We start from the raw sequence: 19,121 nt of genomic DNA, 5'->3' as shown, positions 1-19,121 counted from the left end.
CTGAGCCATCAGCTGATTCAGCCAGAGCACTTGACTCTCGTGGCCTGCCAGAACTACGCGATGCTCCATTTTATGAGACTCATTTTTAATTGTGCGGGTATATCGCTTCGTCTACATAAGTGGTGCCCAATGTGAGAATATATAAATATAATCCCAACCTAAGTGGTGCCCCGTGTAAGGCTATGCTGTCATTTCCCCAACACTTTTCCAGAATGTGGGTGCACCACACATCTGCTATCAAACCCTGACTGTGCAGCGCAGGCTGTGCTGGCAGCTCCACAGGGCAGCATGTAATTGGCAGCAGCAGGGAGAGTTCAGTCAGCAGGATTTTCTGTGTCTCATCAAAACCTAGCAACCGCCTCAATTCAACTGAGGGTCTGCAGTGTAAACACACTCATGATATGAGCTCACTGCTGTTGTACCCTTGAGCAAGGTACTTAACCTGCATTGCTTCAGTATATATCCAGCTGTATAAATGGATACAATGTAAAAGTGCTATGTAAAAAAAAAAGTTGTGTAAGTCGCTCTGGATAAGAGCGTCTGCTAAATGCCTGTAATGTAATGTAATGTAACAACTGTGGAGGTGAAAGAGGAGGGCAGCTGGCTGCTCACACACCAGAGAGAATGTGTGCTTCTCTGCACTCTATTTAATTAGGGTGGTTGCAGAAATAAGACTGGATTATGAATGAAACTGGGCATTGCAAACTGTGAAAAAAAACCATGCACTGAAAATGATTTTTAAACAATGACTACAACCTTTCTGTTTGGCCCTTATTAAAACAAAAATAAATTAAAGCATTCCACATTGTTAAATGTACAAATTGGCCTCTTTAAGCACCCACTCACACCTCAGTATGCAGCACAGGGGAAAGTCAGGAGATAATAAACACAGATATATACCTTTATCTGGAGTAACACTTTTCATTGGTAAAACACGTCAATGGAATAGGATTCAGGACAGAAATGATTTATGTAAATATTCTAATGAAATTCCTCCAAGAAATAATTTCAATAAATGAAATAAACGTACCCTCAAAAAGTGCTCTAAGAGTCGTTCTCTGTTTCTGAACCTTCGTCATCCTCTGTTTCACTCGTTCTTCCACTGCCCTCCTCTTCTCTTCCATCTCCTGTAAGAGCATTCTATCAATTTCATAGAGAGAGCCTCCATGCCCTGCCATCATCTCCTCTATCTTCTCCAGCAGCTCTGTGACCTGAGTCCCATCAGCCCTGTTCTCATTGTTGAGAACATGATACCTGTTCCCACATTTCTCTATGAGCTCTTGGAGGGCCCTCCCTTTAGTCTCAATGTGATGCTCAATGGTTGTGTCTCCCAGCCAGTCTCCCCAGGTGAACAGCACTATAGTGTGTCGCCAGACTCTCTCACTGAGAAGCTCCAGGTGTTCCACCGCTGATCTTCTGTGTTCCTCTCTGAAGGCTGAGCTCACATTAATGACCAGGATGAGAGCGCAGGGTCCCGGGGGACACAGAGACACACTGAGCACAATCTCCTGTTTATCCAGCTTCTCAGTGTTCTTCACAGAATGATAGTTCCACCAGCCTGGTGTGTCGACCACAGTGACCTGTCTCCCAGCTACTACACCCGGTCTCTTCACACAGTGTGTAGCTCTTATTCCAGACTCAAACTCCTCTCTGCCCAGGATGGTGTTTCCTGCTGAACTCTTCCCACTCCGTCTCCCCCCCAGCAGCACAATCCTCAGCTCTGAGAGATGGTGCTCCTCCCCTATCAGAGAGACAAAATTTAACTTAACAAACATTGCTTTTTAACTAAATCAGCTGTTTGTTTGATTCATATAATCCTTTTATGGGTCTCTGTTCTGGTAAGTACAATGGGTCATAAAAAAGAAACAAAAAATAATTTTCTACACACCATGATGAGAGGTCACAACACCAGCTGCCATGTCAGTCTCTCTGTCTTGGTCCATTTATTCTGTAAAATAGAATTATTTTAATGGCATTGTAACCCACTTCTGGGTACGTACACCATATAGCTAGATTCGGGAAGGAGCAATGAGAGTAGACAATGTACCATAAATGAATGGAGACGACAAGGTGTAAACTGTATAGAGAATGGTTCACTTTAGTGAAATTAGAAAACAAAGTTTGTACCAATTTACAACAGTAATGGGTTTGCATCAAAAAACTCCTTTTAAAGAAAAGAAAATAATAAACAGGCCTATTTCACACCGTGTGCGTTTGTTTGAAAGTCTTTTTCCTCAGGTGCACCCTCAGAATGAATGTAAGTGTGAATGTCTATGTCCTGTGTGGATACAGTTCGTAGTGACGATGAGAAGTTCAGTCTTTCCGGCAGATGATATTTCTGTCCTCTGCGTGTGGTTGTCAATGAAGATCAAGCTGGGTGGCTCGCCATCACTAATTGTTGTTCAGGCACAGACTGATTTCTTTGACGCTGCACTCCCTTCCTTCCTCAGAAGATCGGGTCATCACAATCACAGGATCACAAAGACACCAGGGTCCCCAAAAGACCAGGGTCTCCAAAAGACCTGACCTGTATTACGAAAAAGGGCATACAGTCTTCTGCTGTATGCAACATAATACTAGGGCAATAACATTTTAGGCCCTTTATCTGTTATAGTCTTTTTACTGTACAGTATATTCAACTGTACTATCAAAAATATGTTTTCTGAAAGATCGCCAAAACAGGTTTGACCTCCCTATAGCTAGCTTTGTGATAAGTAAAAGCTACACTATTGCCTCTTATTATAGCTCTATTGCGTTAGTAATCTTCACGTCTCACATTGCGAATCCTAATTTTTTTAAGCTGTTCATCTCTCGGAAAGAGATGAAAACTTACGGAGAAGTTGAACCTTCCTTTCATTGCGTATTGTGGAACACAGCAATGATTATTATTTATGTTCTCTTTTTTTTGGAACTTGAAAGGTTTTGAAAAGGAAATTTTCAGATTTATCCTAATTAACTGAATTAATGAATCATACATTCTATTCAATTTAATAAATTTAGCTATTTTTTGAATTTGTATGTCTTATTAAAAAATTAGAAATTTTCCTGCCATGTTTCTGTGAATAGGCCACCAAGTAACTGGAAGTAAACAAGCCTGTTTTCCACTTTTGAGCCTATTTAAGCTATGCTAAGCAAACACCACATTTAAAAAAGTCAGTACCACATTTATTTTGTTTAAAACCTAAACGTTTCATGTTGGAGACCAGCTTATATGACAATATACATTGCGTTGAAGCACTCATTTCAGCTACATAAGCTATAATGTTATTCAGTTTATTCCATATGTTAAAATGAACTGCCAATTCATTGAATTGAGCATAAATTTAACATAGCGCCGCTAACTGGAGGTAGCCTACTTCCAGGGGACCAGAGATTGCCATTCCTCTTGAAGCTCATAAACTCCAGCGGTTACTCCAGGTATTGCAGTTTAGTAAGGTTCTGGTGCCAAAAAACAAATTTCCCCATTTAAGTACATTCAAAGCTATGAATATTAAATTATTTTGGACAGAACTTTTTAGCTCTAATATTGCTTCACAATGAACTAATTACTCTCCAGGCACCAATTTTGTTTCTGATCCCCATAGAAGAAGATATAAGATTTATTTAATTCCAATTTGGTCCGCATGGTTTTACGTCACAGCGCGCGTAACTGTTTAGAGCACAGAGCACACCCGCGCACGAACGATTATGAGGCTGTTATTGACTCATCGATGTAGAAAAGGGTTGAATTCGAGTTGCTTACTCAGAACCGATGAATCAGAATAGTATTAAACCAAGACCTAGGATTACATGAATCCATCGCCATTATTTTCATTATATTGTTATTTTGATATATGAATATTACTAATAATTATGGTACCTACTGTAATTTTCTTGTGCCCATTGTTCATGGTGATGACTCGTAACAAATAAATAAATGATTAGTAATAAAGATGGAATATGTGGCTCTTAAATTAAGATTCTATTATGCTGATTCTACCATATTATTTTGACTACATTCTCATTCTGATATTGCTACTAGCTAATAGTGTAATATCATTAAAAATGTTATTAATTGTAGTATTTTTGTCTTTGCATGATGATGGTTCTGATGATGACTAATCACATATGAAAAAAAAAATAACATTCAAGTCAAAGCAAGCAGATAAATCAAGTTAATTACACCGATCAGCCACAACATTAAAACCACCTGCCTAATATTGTGTAGGTCCCCCTCGTGCTGCCAAAACAGCAGAGTTTTTAAAATCATGTGAAAATAATTCACCCTTTAACAATATCTTTTTCTAGCCCTGTAACAACTAATAATATAATAAACTACCAATAGTGTAATAACTCCCAATAATGTAATCCATTTCAATTTTTTTATGTAATAAAAACCAAGAATGTAATTAAAGAGGCAAGCGACGTTGGGAGGGGTCCAAGCATTGGCAGTACTGCGCCCCCTATGGAGTGTTTTTAAAATGGTCTTGTCCTCATGATCATATACCTTCATATCTACTGAATACCATGATGATTGTATAAAATATTGATGACTTATGACCAATTTTCTGCTAAGAGACGCTGTCGGATTACTTAGTTGCATTGCCATCGATGTCTCCTAGCCGCTTGCCATAAAGGCCTTTACTATGTCGTAACACTTAGATGGCCCAGCGTGTATGTAGAGCTGCAGTGCTTCTGCGCTGCAACTAAAAAAGGCGTCAGACTAGTGTTGTCACGATACCAAAATTGTGACGTTGATACAGATACCAGGTTTAGTATCACGATACTCGATACTGAATCGATACTTGAAACTTAAACGATATTGATTCGATACTCTGTACCTAACAATACTGAAATTACCTTAATAGATCAGAAACATAAAATTCTAATACCGAAAAACTATTACACTACTAACTAACGCTTACATTACTGTGAAATATCCACATTATATAATACCACTAACCTAAGTAAAGACACTCCATTTCAAAAATTACGTATATAACCAAAATATTTTGCCCTGTAATACTTACATAGCGATGATGAAATTGTATGTGTGTCCAGTAGATAGAGACAGAGACAGTACATCAATGATCAGGGTTCATACACTTTTTCACCAATGATTTTCAATGACTTTTCCATGACTTCTCCACAACCTTTAACTGAATTTCCATGACCAAAACAAATGACTTTATCTCAGCGGGATGATTTAAAATTATTTATTGTAACACTAAGTAAAATTAGGTCTGCATCTGAAACATATGGTGCCTCTCTAAAACAAATAAACACCAGACAGACACACTTAGATACATTCTCTCATATTTTATTTGAATAGTTTAACATTTTTGTCAATGTCTCAAACAGGGCTCGAAATTGCGACGCTCCCGAAATTTAATCTGTGCGACCTCGAAATATAATTGGGAGCATTTGTGTGAGTGCAAATAATTGTTCTGGTGCGACTTTTTTTTTCTTTTTCCAGTCGAATGTCTTTCTCTGTACATTCGCTAGTTAGTACACTCAGTATGTCCCTTGTGAGCTGACGGTGACCCTACTAACCAATCGTGAGCTTGACATTCTTACCTTTAATGCTGATTTTAAATTGGTTAATATTAGCCTTCAATCACTCCCTTTCGCTGCACTCCACTGTCACGTGACACAGGTAGCTAACACGTTAACTAATGTTACCTGAAGACAAAAGTTTATATTCAATTTATTAGCATTATCGAAAGCTGAAAAGTTTAAGCGAACAATTACGGCATTTTTTTTTTGAAACGTTAACGTAGTGTTTTGTGTAGCGACCCGGTTGAAACAGCTAATTTCTCCGATGCAGTTTACTGGCGGTTGATTTAATTAGCGGTATTAATGTGACGAGAAGCGCTTTGTCGTTTGAATGCATAACACGCAATTCCTTGAAGAGTCGACACATTTTAGGCGTGATAGTTTAACTGTTACTTGTAAACCGTACTGTTATATTGTCGTTTTTTATCATAAAAAAATCTACTGCATATATTGTTGGTGCTCCTTACATTTTGGTGGGTGCTCCTAACTTTTTGAAGTTGGGAGCACCAGTGCTATGAAGTAAAAAAGTTAATTTCGAGCCCTGATATATTATTGAAGCTGCACTTCCCTGGCATATTGTCGGCACAGTAGGGCCTACGTTCACTAACTGTTACATTAGCAGAAGCGTGCCTGTTGGGTCTGCATGTAAACAGACTGAGCCAGACCGAATTAACTTCTCACACCACCAAAATACCGCGAAGGTTATGTGCCAATTTAGGTTTTATTACAATACATACTATTTTTATGATTGGATTAATTAGTAATTATATTTGAATCAACTTTAGCTGTGTTTCCATTACTTTTCCAAAACTTTTCAAAAAATATTATTTTCCATAACTTTTCCAGGGCCTGGAAATTGCATTTTAAATTTCAATGACTTTTCCAGGTTTTTCATGACCGTACGAACCCTGAATGATACAGTCCTATCGGCTTCTTTTTTGCTCCAGAAAATGATGTCAGATAGGTCTATCAGTATGGCTTAGCTATGCCCAGAAGTCCTCAATAATAATAGTATTTCCCAAAAAATTACGAAATATTGTTCACGTTTCATTAGGTGCAGCGTCTTTTACTGCTACCACAGAGTGAATGCCTAAGTGAATGCAATGATAAGAAAATTTTTGGTTACACTGACCTATAAAACGCTATTCCAAAAGCAAAATCAGACATGCTATACATCGTTAGAAAGCTTATACTCTCACCTACTGAATAAATGAATTGTCAATCAAACCAAACCGTACTAAAAAGATCGATAACGCTGTAAACAACAGGTGTGGTATTACGCACAGCAATTTTGGAAGGTACCCAGGTGTCACAAATGGATTGTCCAAGACAATATATGACCACGCAGTCTCTAGGGACATCTCTACACACAAAACCTATAGTAAGGTTGTATATTTCTTCAATAATTTGTCCCAGATATTGACTGAGAATGACATGGTATAATTTTTGAAAACTTTGTCTTGTTTATTTTGTTTTTCAGGAAGCAGCGTTTTCACTGCTGTATTGGCATATCTTAGGGCTATTGTTAGGTTTATCTTGTTGCTATGACAGAATACGATTTTTGAGTGGTGAAAGAATATTTTTATGAATGCCCAGACAATACTGTCCATTATGTCATGGGTGGGGGGTGTAGTTGCAGATGAGACTGCAGGGAGGGGGTGCTTGTTAAATGAACGACCAGAGTGACAATGATGGCGCTGCGAAACTCCGTATTCAGCACAGTTGTCGTGTATCATCTACTAATGAAACTAAAACAAAGCATCTCATACTTTGGTTTCAGGAGCAATGAACAATCTAGGCACGCTGGTGTGCCGACCACTAGGTGTATGCTAAGAGGTTCAACACAGTGAAGATGTCGAAAGCGGAACTGACCCGGAAAGATTTTTCAGATGCAAAAGCAATAGCCTAGTTGAAATGTTGTATTTTTAGTTAGCCAGCAAGCCAGTGTAATGAGTTAGAGATTTGTTTCAGACAGTTGGGACTAAACCCGAGTCTGTCAGTCCTGAAAACAGTCGCAAAAGGCAACGGCGCTACCCAGTGAGCGAGTGAAGTAGACGTCAGAGCTGCAAAGTTTTAAATCTTCGCACTTGTATATATGTTCATTTTGTTTTTGTATCTGATGTCTTCATTGGTTGTTGTACATAAAATTACCAATGGGGAGACATTCTTTGTGGGCTAGGAGCATTTGTGGCAGGAAAAATAAGAAGAATGCAAAACACCCTTAGTTTGGGGCTTTATTGTGTGGACGTGTGAAGTTGTTAATGAATTCTGTTGAAATGGGGTCAAAGTGTACAGAAATTCATGTTTTTAAGGGATGAGTGTATGTGTTGTTGCGGTTATTTCTGTGGGGAAGCCTGAAAAGTGCCAAGCTCTGTGCTGTATAGGTATGGGGCATGCCCAGCCAAGGCGTAACTTGGCGGGATGGCATATCTGCCATCCCAATCACGATGCCTCCTTCACACTAAAGAGTGGACATGTTAGCAAGCTAAAAGTGAACTCACTCACCAAAAATAAAAGAATGTGAAAACAGGACTCCAGGTAGATCAACTGTGGTCATAGAACTTCCTACAATGAATTTGATAAGTTATAGTCATTTACACCATGTTCTGATCAAATGATGAACTTACTTGAGCACGATCTACTCATGGAATGTTTATTTCCATGTTTATTTTTTGTTTTATTTTTTTATTATCCTGTTTATTTTTTGTTTAGGCGATGACTGCAGATTAGAATCCAGATCACGCAAATGTAACGGTACCCGCGGTTAGCGCACAAACTGAATTCAATAAGGTTGAATCGAGTCGACCATATTAAACAGTTGGCGCGATGGCTATCTGTTTTTGAAATAAAGTAGGCTACACTCAGTTGACATTTTAGTAAAAAAAAAAAAAAAAAAACGATGCTTTGGTGATATAGCACACTGTGAGCATTGACAGCGATATCATTTACACGGGTAAAATTCTCACGCAGATTCTCAATACATCATTCAGTTAACAATTTATTAATAAAACGTTTACATGCATAGGCTGACTTACACTCAACATATAGCCTAGGCCTATTGTCAGCTGAGAGCGTGTGCCAAAAGTTTTACCCTTTACACATGAGAAAGGCGGGTGGCGCGTAGCCTAGGCTAAAATCAGAACTGACGCGGCACAATGCATCATATCGGTTTTAAAAAATCTACCCGCATTTTCCCTTGGGTGTTCATTTCGGACCCTATTCTTACGTTAGACTTTTTTGCGAGTACCCTATAATAATTTAATGTGAGTACTTGAATATGGAAATTACTTAGAATGCCCATCCCTAGTATGTTTACCCATCTTCTGTTGATTTCATGCTGAAACATTTTCATTACATATTACATTACATTACAGGCATTTGGCATACGATCTTATCCAGAGCGACGCACAACAAAGTGTATAACCAAAACCAGGAACAAGCGTGTTGAAAACCCTAGAGGGAAGTACAGTTCCAAGTGCAGGGAACGACCGCGTAGTTTCACTTGGACCCAGTAGGTTAATATGATTAACACACACACACAAAAAACAGCAACAAAGCAGTCTATGCAAATAAAACAAGCAATAGTTATTGCACTAGAGCCAACTAAACTCAACTAAAATAGCTTACCTAGCTACAACCCTAAGATTACATAGTCATAGATAACATTTTCACACACAAAACGTGTGCCACATTATAACACCAGGCTTTTATAACATCAGTTTTTGTGGGAATAGTTCACTTCCTCGGGTCATCGCTTCAGTTCTAGTGCATGTTTTCTCATTTGTTTCAGACATGACGCAGTGATGTCGGCAGAGCATTGAGTGAAAACATTGAGAGCTGTAGGCCAGGAAAGAATATTTATGTATACAATTTATGAATATGATTGTGTATACCTGAGAGCATGGTGAAAAGAAAAAGAAATATAATTTTACCTGACTGACACAACTCCTGATTGTTCCCACTCACAAATTGGAGTCGTTTCCATATAACCGTGTTCCAGATCGAGGAAAAGTGAAACTTCGTAGTAGCCTAGGCTACAGAACATGGGTGAGTTCAGCGATGCTTTTTGCTAATGTCGACACCTTTGAAACTGAAAGAAACGTCTGTTGGGAAAATCTCCGTAGCACCAAATGATTGCAAAGGTGGAAAATCATTTTCCATTGGTAAATGCAGTGTCGCAGTTTTCCTATTGGCTAAGCGAGCGTTGATGGGCGTGGGCGATGGCTGTGAACGAATAGAGGAAAGGCCACCGAGTCTTGCACTTTCTTCAAACTGCAGTGCTTCCTGTAGAACAGAAAGGGCTTCACCATGGCAAGTACTGTAACTATTTAACACAATCTACTGAAACATCTATGATTGGCGCGCATGGATTGAATATGGGGGGAGTGTTTAGTTTGTGTTGTAGTAATAGTAACTGGAGTAGTCGTAATAGTAGGTGTGTATGCGTGTGTGTATGTGCATGGGAGAGAGGGAGGGGGAGGGAGAGAGGTTAAAGGGCAGAATTGGAGGAGGAAGAAAGAGGGAATGAGGGAGACTGATTAGAGATATAGAGATGGAAGGCAAAAAACAAAGAGAGGTAAGGAGAGGTGGGGGGAAGAAAAGTGAAACCCTATTCGGTAACGCAAGAGAAAGAGAGACGGCTAAAACAGTAGGGTGGGTAGAGTGAGAAACAGGGAACAAAACAGGGAAATGTAGACAAAGTGAAACAAATGAAGGGAGCTGGAGCCCTGCATACTGCAGTACATATGTAGGTGTGCATGGATTGAATATGGGGGGAATGTTTAGTTTGTGTTGTAGTAATAGTATCTGGAGTAGTCGTAATAGTAGGTGTGTATGCGTGTGTGTATGTGCATGTCTGAGACTGAGAGTGAGTGTGTGAGAACTGTGAGGCATTTTACAGAACACCTCTTTTTATATGTATTTAAAGCAAACCATTAGAATCCTTTCTGTATCAAGTGCTTTACTGATGGAAGAAAAAGACACACAAGTGAAAGGATGGACTGTGGGTGTCTTGGTAAGGAACCATTGATTTCAGGATTACCCCTGTCCTAATGGTCAGGAGATTCAAGATTTCAAGTTTGTGGCTTGAAAAGGCTATTGACACCACCTCATGTGAGGCATGCAGCCTGTACCATAATGACAGCGTTAGCATAGCAAGTGACCTGTGATCACAATATTTTAATGGATTTTTTTTGACATTCCACGTTTCATTTCCACATGTATTGAACAGCAGATTAATTCAGTCTGAAACCTATACAATTAATTTTACGCCTTGAAATGCAAAATAGAACAGATATCTCTGGGAAATTGAACAATTCACGCTATTTGTATGAGTAACTGACTTAAAAAAATATATTTTTGTATTATACTGAAACAACTTTGCCTTTTTTTTATTCAAAGAGTAACTGTATCTATTTGATATGTATGCAATGCATTTATTATTTGGTTGTGTGTGTAAGGTAGGTTGTTTTGGATGGCTGGATACTGACCATCTTCAGAGATATGCAGCAGAGCAATATGCTGCTAAAGACACCGGGAACGTTACCTGTACGTTACAGATATTCTACACCACACCTGTCCAAAAATCGACAGACGCTACAAGTAAAAGTTTTATTTAAAGGAAATAAATAAAAAAGTGTAGTTTATCAAGAAATCAGTACAAATCAAGATAAAATGGACAGAGACAGAGTACAATATGTTTTAAGCTTGGTATATTTTCCCGAAAAATAAGTCTGAGTTATTAAATTGCAAATGTATGACGAAAGATCCTGTCACATTTGTCTTGTGCATATCGCATACGTAGATTAATTCACTCACTTTAAAGTTCAGTAAGGAATTTCATAATTGACTTTGTGTTCCTGTGAACACCATGGTTTCCCCCAGGTGGAGGCGCTGCACCTCCCCAGAATTCATGAGCACCTCCGAAAACATCAGAGACAAATCAATAACACCTCTGACTCAGGCCTCCACAATCTCACATTTTAAGGGTTTACAGAATGTACGGTTAATAAAGGGGGGCCCTAACCAAAAAAGTTTGGGAACCACTGGGCTACACCCTGCGAATTCTGTGGCTCACCGCTTCACACCACCACTGAATACCCACTTCCCCTTCCCCTATTTTCCTGGGGAAAACCTTGGAATACCTTGTGCTTATTTTGTACTTTTCAGGTAAGTTCAGTAATTGTTCCTGAAACTGATATAATTGTGATATAACAGATATAATAGAGAAATAAGACATATACAATGTATTTTTTTCAGCATGTATATTGAATTAATACCACTTTCACCACAGGAGCATTGAGCTGAAGGAAAGAGCAGAGAGGCGTGTCTCTCCTCCTGTTGCCTGTGTGTGCAAACTGAGCCACTGGGGAGAACTAATGCTGCAGTAACCAGAGGAACCCAGAGAGAACAAATGTGTCCATCAGCAGACTCCCTGTCAGTCAGCTGATCATATGGCCATAGCCAAGGTTCAAACAAATTCATGTTGCATAAATTTTGTTTTGTCTATGTCATGTATATTATCACAACACACAGGTTAGAAAGTGCACTAGTATGGGTTACATTTTTGCAAATGACTGTAAATAGGCCTTTCAGTTACAACTGATTACAAATAAAACTATCTGTAGTCAGACATATCAAGAAACTTTGACTTTTATATATCAAAAACAATGGAAAGCAAATGCATTTGAAAATATTAGGCGGCTGGTTGATTTACAATTAGCTAGATTTTGTAAAACAACAGATAATGAAATAGATACATAATCAACCACATGGGGGCAGCGTGATGTTTTTAGTTTGGCGTGTCACCTACACCGTCCTCTTCCAGGGTCACCCTGTCAGGCTTCTCTGCTTCACTCACTACAGAACTCTGTGTTTCATATCCAGATGATGCTGAACTCTCTGGTTGACTCCTTTTCAGCCACCATGACACCTTCCTACTGGAAAGTTTCTGAGCTGGATGGGAATCCCACACAGAGCTGCCTGCTTCAGAGGGGGCTGGAGTCCCTCCACTCACTGTAACACAACACCACCAACAAGCTCTGTTACACTCAAATACATCTGCATTACATTCTGTATATTACATTCATTTGTGTTATTTTCAGCAACTGCTGTATAATGATTTATGATCATAATGTGGTTTAAGATTATTATGTGAATCATTGTCTTCTGTGGTGAATGGATATGTTTCTCATTCGTAGTTAATATACAAGCATAGTTTACATTGATCAAAATCAGCAAACTGTTTGATGTTCATATGTTTTTCCATATGGTTATTAAATCATTTGTTTTAAAAGTAGTACTTTAGTGTGGTGTTCATATATGTGGGAGATGTATGTAAATGTCCTTCATACAAAAGCTAAGTATTAACTTGTAGACTGCATCGTTACGCATTTGAGAAGGTGTAAAAGATTTTACAATGTAGACCAGAATAGTTACTTGGAAAGTACATCATAAATTGATCATTGTTAAGACATTGTATAATGAACATGGTGGTGGTTGTTAACGGACTTGAAGCTAAACTGTAGGTGCTGAGAAATTCCAATGAAAGGAAAATGATTAAAACTCACAAGAAGGAGGAAGTAAATCCATGCTGTTTCTCCAGTTCCTGATTGGCAGTGTGGATCCCTCTGTCTCTGAGTCAACCACAGCCTTCAGCATCCTCTCTATCAGCTCCTCCTCTCTTCTGCTCCATTCCTCCTCAAAGCTCTCCTGTTTTCTATCCATTTTCTTTTTTGCAAAAACAAATGTATGTTAAAATTCTAGGGGGCTGATGGATTTACAGTCTGTTGATTTACATCAGGGCTGCCCAAGCTTGTTCATGGAGATCTACTGTCCTTTAGGTTTTCTTGTGCTTTTTTAGGGTTAGTATGAAAACCCACAGTACGTTCTATAGATCTCCAGAAACAGGGATGAGCAGCCCTGATTTACAGTAAATTCTGCAGAACAACATATGATTTAATTAGTTACACAATCTACCACATGGGGCAGTGTAGAGCAGTGTTTAGTGTGGCGTGTCACCTACACTGTCCTCTTCCAGGGTCACCCTGTCAGGCTTCTCTGCTTCACTCACTACAGAACTCCGTGTTCCGTATCCAGATGATGCTGAACTCTCTGCTTTACTCCTTTTCAGCCACCATGACACCTTCGTACTGGAAACCTCATGAGCAGATTGGTAAGCCGATACAGAGCTGCCTGCTTCAGAGGGGGCTGGAGTCCCTCCACTCACTGTAACACAACAACACCAACAAGCTCTGTTACACTCAAATTCATATGCATTGTATTCTGTTATATTTTTGTTATTATCTGAAACTGTGGCATCATAAAATTTTTGCAATCTAGCTACTGTAGCTACTCTGCAAATGATACATTTCTAAATTAATGTAGCCCTATAGATCCTCTACTGATATACAAACAATTAGTAGGTCTGTTGTGTACACAATAGCCCATTAAAAACATTTCCTTAAAAATATGACAAACACGTTAATTCATTTGTCCTTCATGATAAAGGAAAAATGACTGAATCCATGCCTATGTGTTTCTTTCAGCTAGAATGTATGTGTTTTTGCTTGTATTTATGAGTATGCATGTCTCTCTCATAGCCTACATTTATATGCATTACTATTATCACTTACTCATAACAAACACAGTTCAAAAAGAAATTACATCAGAAGAAAAACACTTTTTCAACAAACAAAAATGCCAAGTTACTCACATGTACAAAGAACAGAGGGCCAAGTTACTTTAAATAATTTAGGTAGCATTGCTTTGGAATACAGCTTATTTAATTTGTGTGAACAAAGATAGCCAATATTATTTATTGTAACTTGGCTTAATTTTGACGTCAACTCTTTTAGTGGCAGGCCTAGATTTTGAAAGTTTGAAATAATTACTTTAATTGGTGATTTATACATGCAAGAAACGTGATATTTTTATATACTGAAAAGTATTTTCTTTCAGATAAAACTTACAGGAAGGTGGAAAATAATTCAGGCTGCTTCTCCTCTTGAATGGCAGTGAGGATCCCTCTTTCTTTGAGTCAACCACAATCTTTGAAATTCTCTCTATCAACTCCTCCTCCCTTCTGCTCCATTCCTCCTCAAACCTCTTCTGCTTGTCCATTTTCAGTCCAAATAACTTTTGTTTTAACGTGGAAAATAAGCGCTGTCTGTGTCTCTCCTCTACGGAGAATGGAACAGCCCTGTTCCTAGCTACCATCTCCTCTACCTTCTCCAGCAGCTCTGTGACCTGAGTCCCATCAGCCCTGTTCTCATTGTTGAGAACATGATACCTGTTCCCACATTTCTCTATGAGCTCTTGGAGGGCCCTCCCTTCAGTCTCAATGTGCTGCTCAATGGTTCTGTCTCCCAGCCAGTCTCCCCTGGTGAACAGCACTATAGTGTGTCTCCAGACTCTCTCACTGAGAAGCTCCAGGTGTTCCACCGCTGATCTTCTGTATGTATCACTGATTGCAAAACTCACATTAATGACCAGGAAGAGAGCGCAGGGTCCCGGGGGACACAGAGACACACTGCGCACAATCTCCTGTTTATTCAGCTCTGCAGTGTCATTCACAGATTGATACTTCCACCAGCCTGGTGTGTCGACCACAGTGACCTGTCTCCCAGCTACTTCACCCTGTCTCTTCACACACTGTGCAGTTCTTACTCCAGACTCAAACTCCTCTCTGCCCAGGATGGTGTTTCCTGCTGAACTCTTCCCACTCTCATCCTCCCCCAGCAGCACAATCCTCAGCTCTGAGAGATGGTGCTCCTGCCCTGCCAGAGAGAAAGAGAACTATTTACTCCTCATCAGGAGAGTAACAGACATTCAGCTGTGAGATGAGCTGCTCTCTGTAAGTTTGGAGTGAAGAGTATTAATAATGACATGGTATTTATTACTGAGGACATATGACAGGTGGGATTTCAGTTAAACCTAAATGAACTACTGTAAGTTGTGCATGAGACATTTGCACATAACAATGTAATGTCTTAGTTCAATGCATTTTACAGCCAGAAATTTGGTAACAATATTTTTAATAATGTGATGGATGGGAATATATCCAGAATTTCAAATAGCAGCCAGAAGCACACAATTCATAGAGCATGTGTGCTTCTCTGCACCCTGTTTAATCAGGGTGGCTGCAGAAATAAGAATGGATTATGAATGAAACTGGACATTGCCAACTGGGAGGAAAATGAAGAAAATGCAGTGAAAATTATATATTAAACTGTTACCACTATCTCTTCATTTTGCCTTCATTCATACAAAAATGAACTAAAATATGTCACATTTTTAAATGTACAAATTGGCCTCATTAAGCACCCAGTCACACCTCAGTATGCAGCACAGGGGAAAGTCAGGAAAAAATAAAGACAGATATATACTTTTCACTGGAGTAAAACTTTCTGTTGGTAAAACACCTCAATGAATATGATTCAAGACAGTAATGATTAATGTAAATAATCAACTGAAATTCCTCTAAAAATAATTTCAATGAATGAAAAAAAATTACCCTCAAAAAGTGCTCTAAGAGTTTTTCTCTGATTCTGAACGTTTGTCATCCTCTGTTTCACTCGTTCTTCCACTGCCCTCCTCTTCTCTTCCACCTCCTGTAAGAGCATTCTATCTATTTCATAGAGAGAGCCTCCATGCCCTGCCATCATCTCCTCTATCTTCTCCAGCAGATCTGTGACCTGAGTCCCATCAGCCCTGTTCTCATTGTTGAGAACATGATACCTGTTCCCACATTTCTCTATGAGCTCTTGGAGGGCCCTCCCTTCAGTCTCAATGCGATGCTCAATGGTTGTGTCTCCCAGCCAGTCTCCCCTGGTGAACAGCACTATAGTGTGTCTCCAGACTCTCTCACTGAGAAGCTCCAGGTGTTCCACCAATGATTTCCAGTGCTCTTTTCTGAATGCTGAACTCACATTAATGACCAGGAAGAGAGCGCAGGGTCCCAGGGGACACAGAGACACACTGCGCACAATCTCCTGTTTATCCAGCTCTGCAGTGTCCTTCACAGAATATGTCTTCCACCAGCCTGGTGTGTCGACCACCGTGACCTGTCTCCCAGCTACTTCACCCTGTCTCTTCACACACTGTGCAGTTCTTATTCCAGACTCAAACTCCTCTCTGCCCAGGATGGTGTTTCCTGCTGAACTCTTCCCACTCCGTCTCCCCCCCAGCAGCACAATCCTCAGCTCTGAGAGACGGTGCTCCTCCCCTGTCAGAGAGAAAGAGAACAATTTACTCCTCACCAGGAGTGTAACAGACATTCAGCTCTGAGATGAGCTGCTCTTAATAGTGAAATTATATTTATTACTGAGGACATATGTCAGGTGGGATGTGGGTTTAACCTTCATGAACAAAATTGTGCCTGAGACGTTTGAACATATCAATGTAATGTCTTAATCTGTTCAATGCATTTTACAACCTGAAATGTCGGAACAAATTGCTTTTCATAATGTGATGGGAATATCTCAAGAATTTCAAATAATCACACCATATCTATGCCAAGAAGAGCATTGATATGATTTTAATTAACAAGAGTTTTATGGAGCTGCTGGGTGGCTCATCCTGATAATACACTGTTCCAGTGTGTGGATGCACCCCACAGTCTGCTATCAAACCCTGACTGTGCAGCGCAGGCTGTGCTGGCACCTCCACAGGGCAGCGTGTAATTGGCAGCAGCAGGGAGAGTTCAGTCAGCAGGATTTTCTGTGTCTCATCAAGCAGTACCAACCGTCTCAGTTCAACTGAGCGTCTGCAGCCTAAACACACACATGAAATGAGCTCCATCTACTCAACAACTGAGGAGGTGAAAGAGGATGGCAGCTGGCTGCTCACGCTTCAAATAGAATGTGTGCTTCTCTGAAACCTGTTAAATCTGGGTGGCTGTAGAAATAAGACTGCATTATGAATAAAACGGGATAATGCCAACTGTGAAAAAAATGAAAAAATGCAGTGAAAATGATTTTAAAACTATGACTACAACCTTTTTGTTTGGCCCTCATTAAAACAAAAATAAATTAAAGCATTCCACATTTTTAAATGTACAAATTAGCCTCTTTAAGAACCCACTCACATCTCAGTATGCAGCACTGGGGGAAGTCAGGAGAAAATTAAGACAGAAATACACTTTTCACTAGAGTAACACTTTTCATTAGTAAAACACCCCAGTGGAATATGATTCAAGACAGTAATGATTAATGTAAATATTCTACTGAAATTCTTATAAAAATAATTTCAATAAATGAAAAAAACTTACCCTCAAAAAGTGCTCTGAGAGTTTTTCTCTGATTCTGAACCTTTGTCATCCTCTGTTTCACTTGTTCTTCCACTGCCTTCCTCCTCTCTTCCACCTCCTGTAAGAGCATTCTATCTATTTCATAGAGAGAGCCTCCATGCCCTGCCATCATCTCCTCTATCTTCTCCAGCAGCTCTGTGACCTGAGTCCCATCAGCCCTGTTCTCATTGTTGAGAACATGATACCTGTTCCCACATTTCTCTATGAGCTCTTGGAGGGCCCTCCCTTTAGTCTCAATGTGCTGCTCAATGGTTGTGTCTCCCAGCCAGTCTCCCCTGGTGAACAGCACTATAGTGTGTCTCCAGACTCTGTCACTGAGAAGCTCCAGGTGTTCCACCACTGATTTCTTCTCTGTATCTCTGAAGACTGAGCTCACATTAATGACCAGGAAGAGAGCGCAGGGTCCCGGGGGACACAGAGACACACTGCGAACAATCTCCTGTTTCTCCAGCTCTGTGGTGTCCTTCACAGAATATGTCTTCCACCAGCCTGGTGTGTCGACCACAGTGACCTGTCTCCCAGCTACTTCACCCTGTCTCTTCACACACTGTGCAGTTCTTATTCCAGACTCAAACTCCTCTCTGCCCAGGATGGTGTTTCCTGCTGAACTCTTCCCACTCCGTCTCCCCCCCAGCAGCACAATCCTCAGCTCTGAGAGACGGTGCTCCTCCCCTGTCAGAGAGAAAGAGAACAATTTACTGCTCATCAGGAGTTTAACAGACATTCAGCTCTGAGATGAGCTGCTCTTAATAGTGAAATTATATTTATTACTGAGGACATATGTCAGGTGGGATGTGAGTTTAACCATCATGAACAAAATTGTGCCTGAGATGGTTGAACATATCAGTGTAATGTCTTAATCTGTTCAATGCATTTTACAGCCCGAAATGTCGGAACAAATTGCTTTTCATAATGTGATTGGAATATCTCAAGAATTTCAAACAATCACACCATATCTGTGCCAAGAAGAGCATTGATATGGTTTTAATTACAAGAGTTTTATGGAGCTGCTGGGTGGCTCATCCTGATAATACACTGTTCCAGAGTGTGGATGCACCCCACAGTCTGCTATCAAACTCTGACTGTGCAGTACAGGCTGTGCTGGCACCTCCACAGGGCAGCGTGTAATTGGCAGCAGCAGGGAGAGTTCAGTCAGCAGGATTGTTTTTGTCTCATCAAGCAGTACCAACCATCTCAGTTCAACTGAGCGTCTGCAGCCTAAACACACTCATGAAATGAGCTCCTGCTACTCAACAACTGAGGAGGTGAAAGAGGATGG

General features: G+C 39.9%; 1 protein-coding gene and 1 long non-coding RNA gene across 2 annotated transcripts in view; one reads left to right on the top strand and one right to left on the bottom strand.

The window, feature by feature from the left end:
* The window catches only part of LOC135246923 (uncharacterized), a 103,304-nt gene extending 84,392 nt beyond the window's left edge, over positions 1 to 18,912 (bottom strand). Inside the window, exons 1-3 of the mRNA XM_064320191.1 lie at positions 17,804 to 18,912; positions 16,049 to 16,759; positions 1,031 to 1,741 (exon numbers count right to left, since the gene is read on the bottom strand). Of these exons, the coding sequence (XP_064176261.1) occupies positions 1,031 to 1,741; positions 16,049 to 16,759; positions 17,804 to 18,566 (2,185 nt within the window). The 5' untranslated portion in view covers positions 18,567 to 18,912. The remainder of the gene's footprint in view (positions 1 to 1,030; positions 1,742 to 16,048; positions 16,760 to 17,803) is intronic.
* On the top strand, positions 11,768 to 12,829 carry LOC135246925 (uncharacterized). The gene is made up of 2 exons (XR_010328023.1): positions 11,768 to 12,002; positions 12,421 to 12,829. It is a non-coding gene; the product is annotated as an uncharacterized LOC135246925 (long non-coding RNA).
* Positions 18,913 to 19,121: the final 209 nt, after the last annotated feature.

Source organism: Anguilla rostrata, unplaced genomic scaffold (assembly GCF_018555375.3).
Source record: "Anguilla rostrata isolate EN2019 unplaced genomic scaffold, ASM1855537v3 scaf0973, whole genome shotgun sequence".
NCBI lineage: Eukaryota > Metazoa > Chordata > Actinopteri > Anguilliformes > Anguillidae > Anguilla > Anguilla rostrata.
This window is presented reverse-complemented; position numbering and strand designations above follow the sequence as displayed.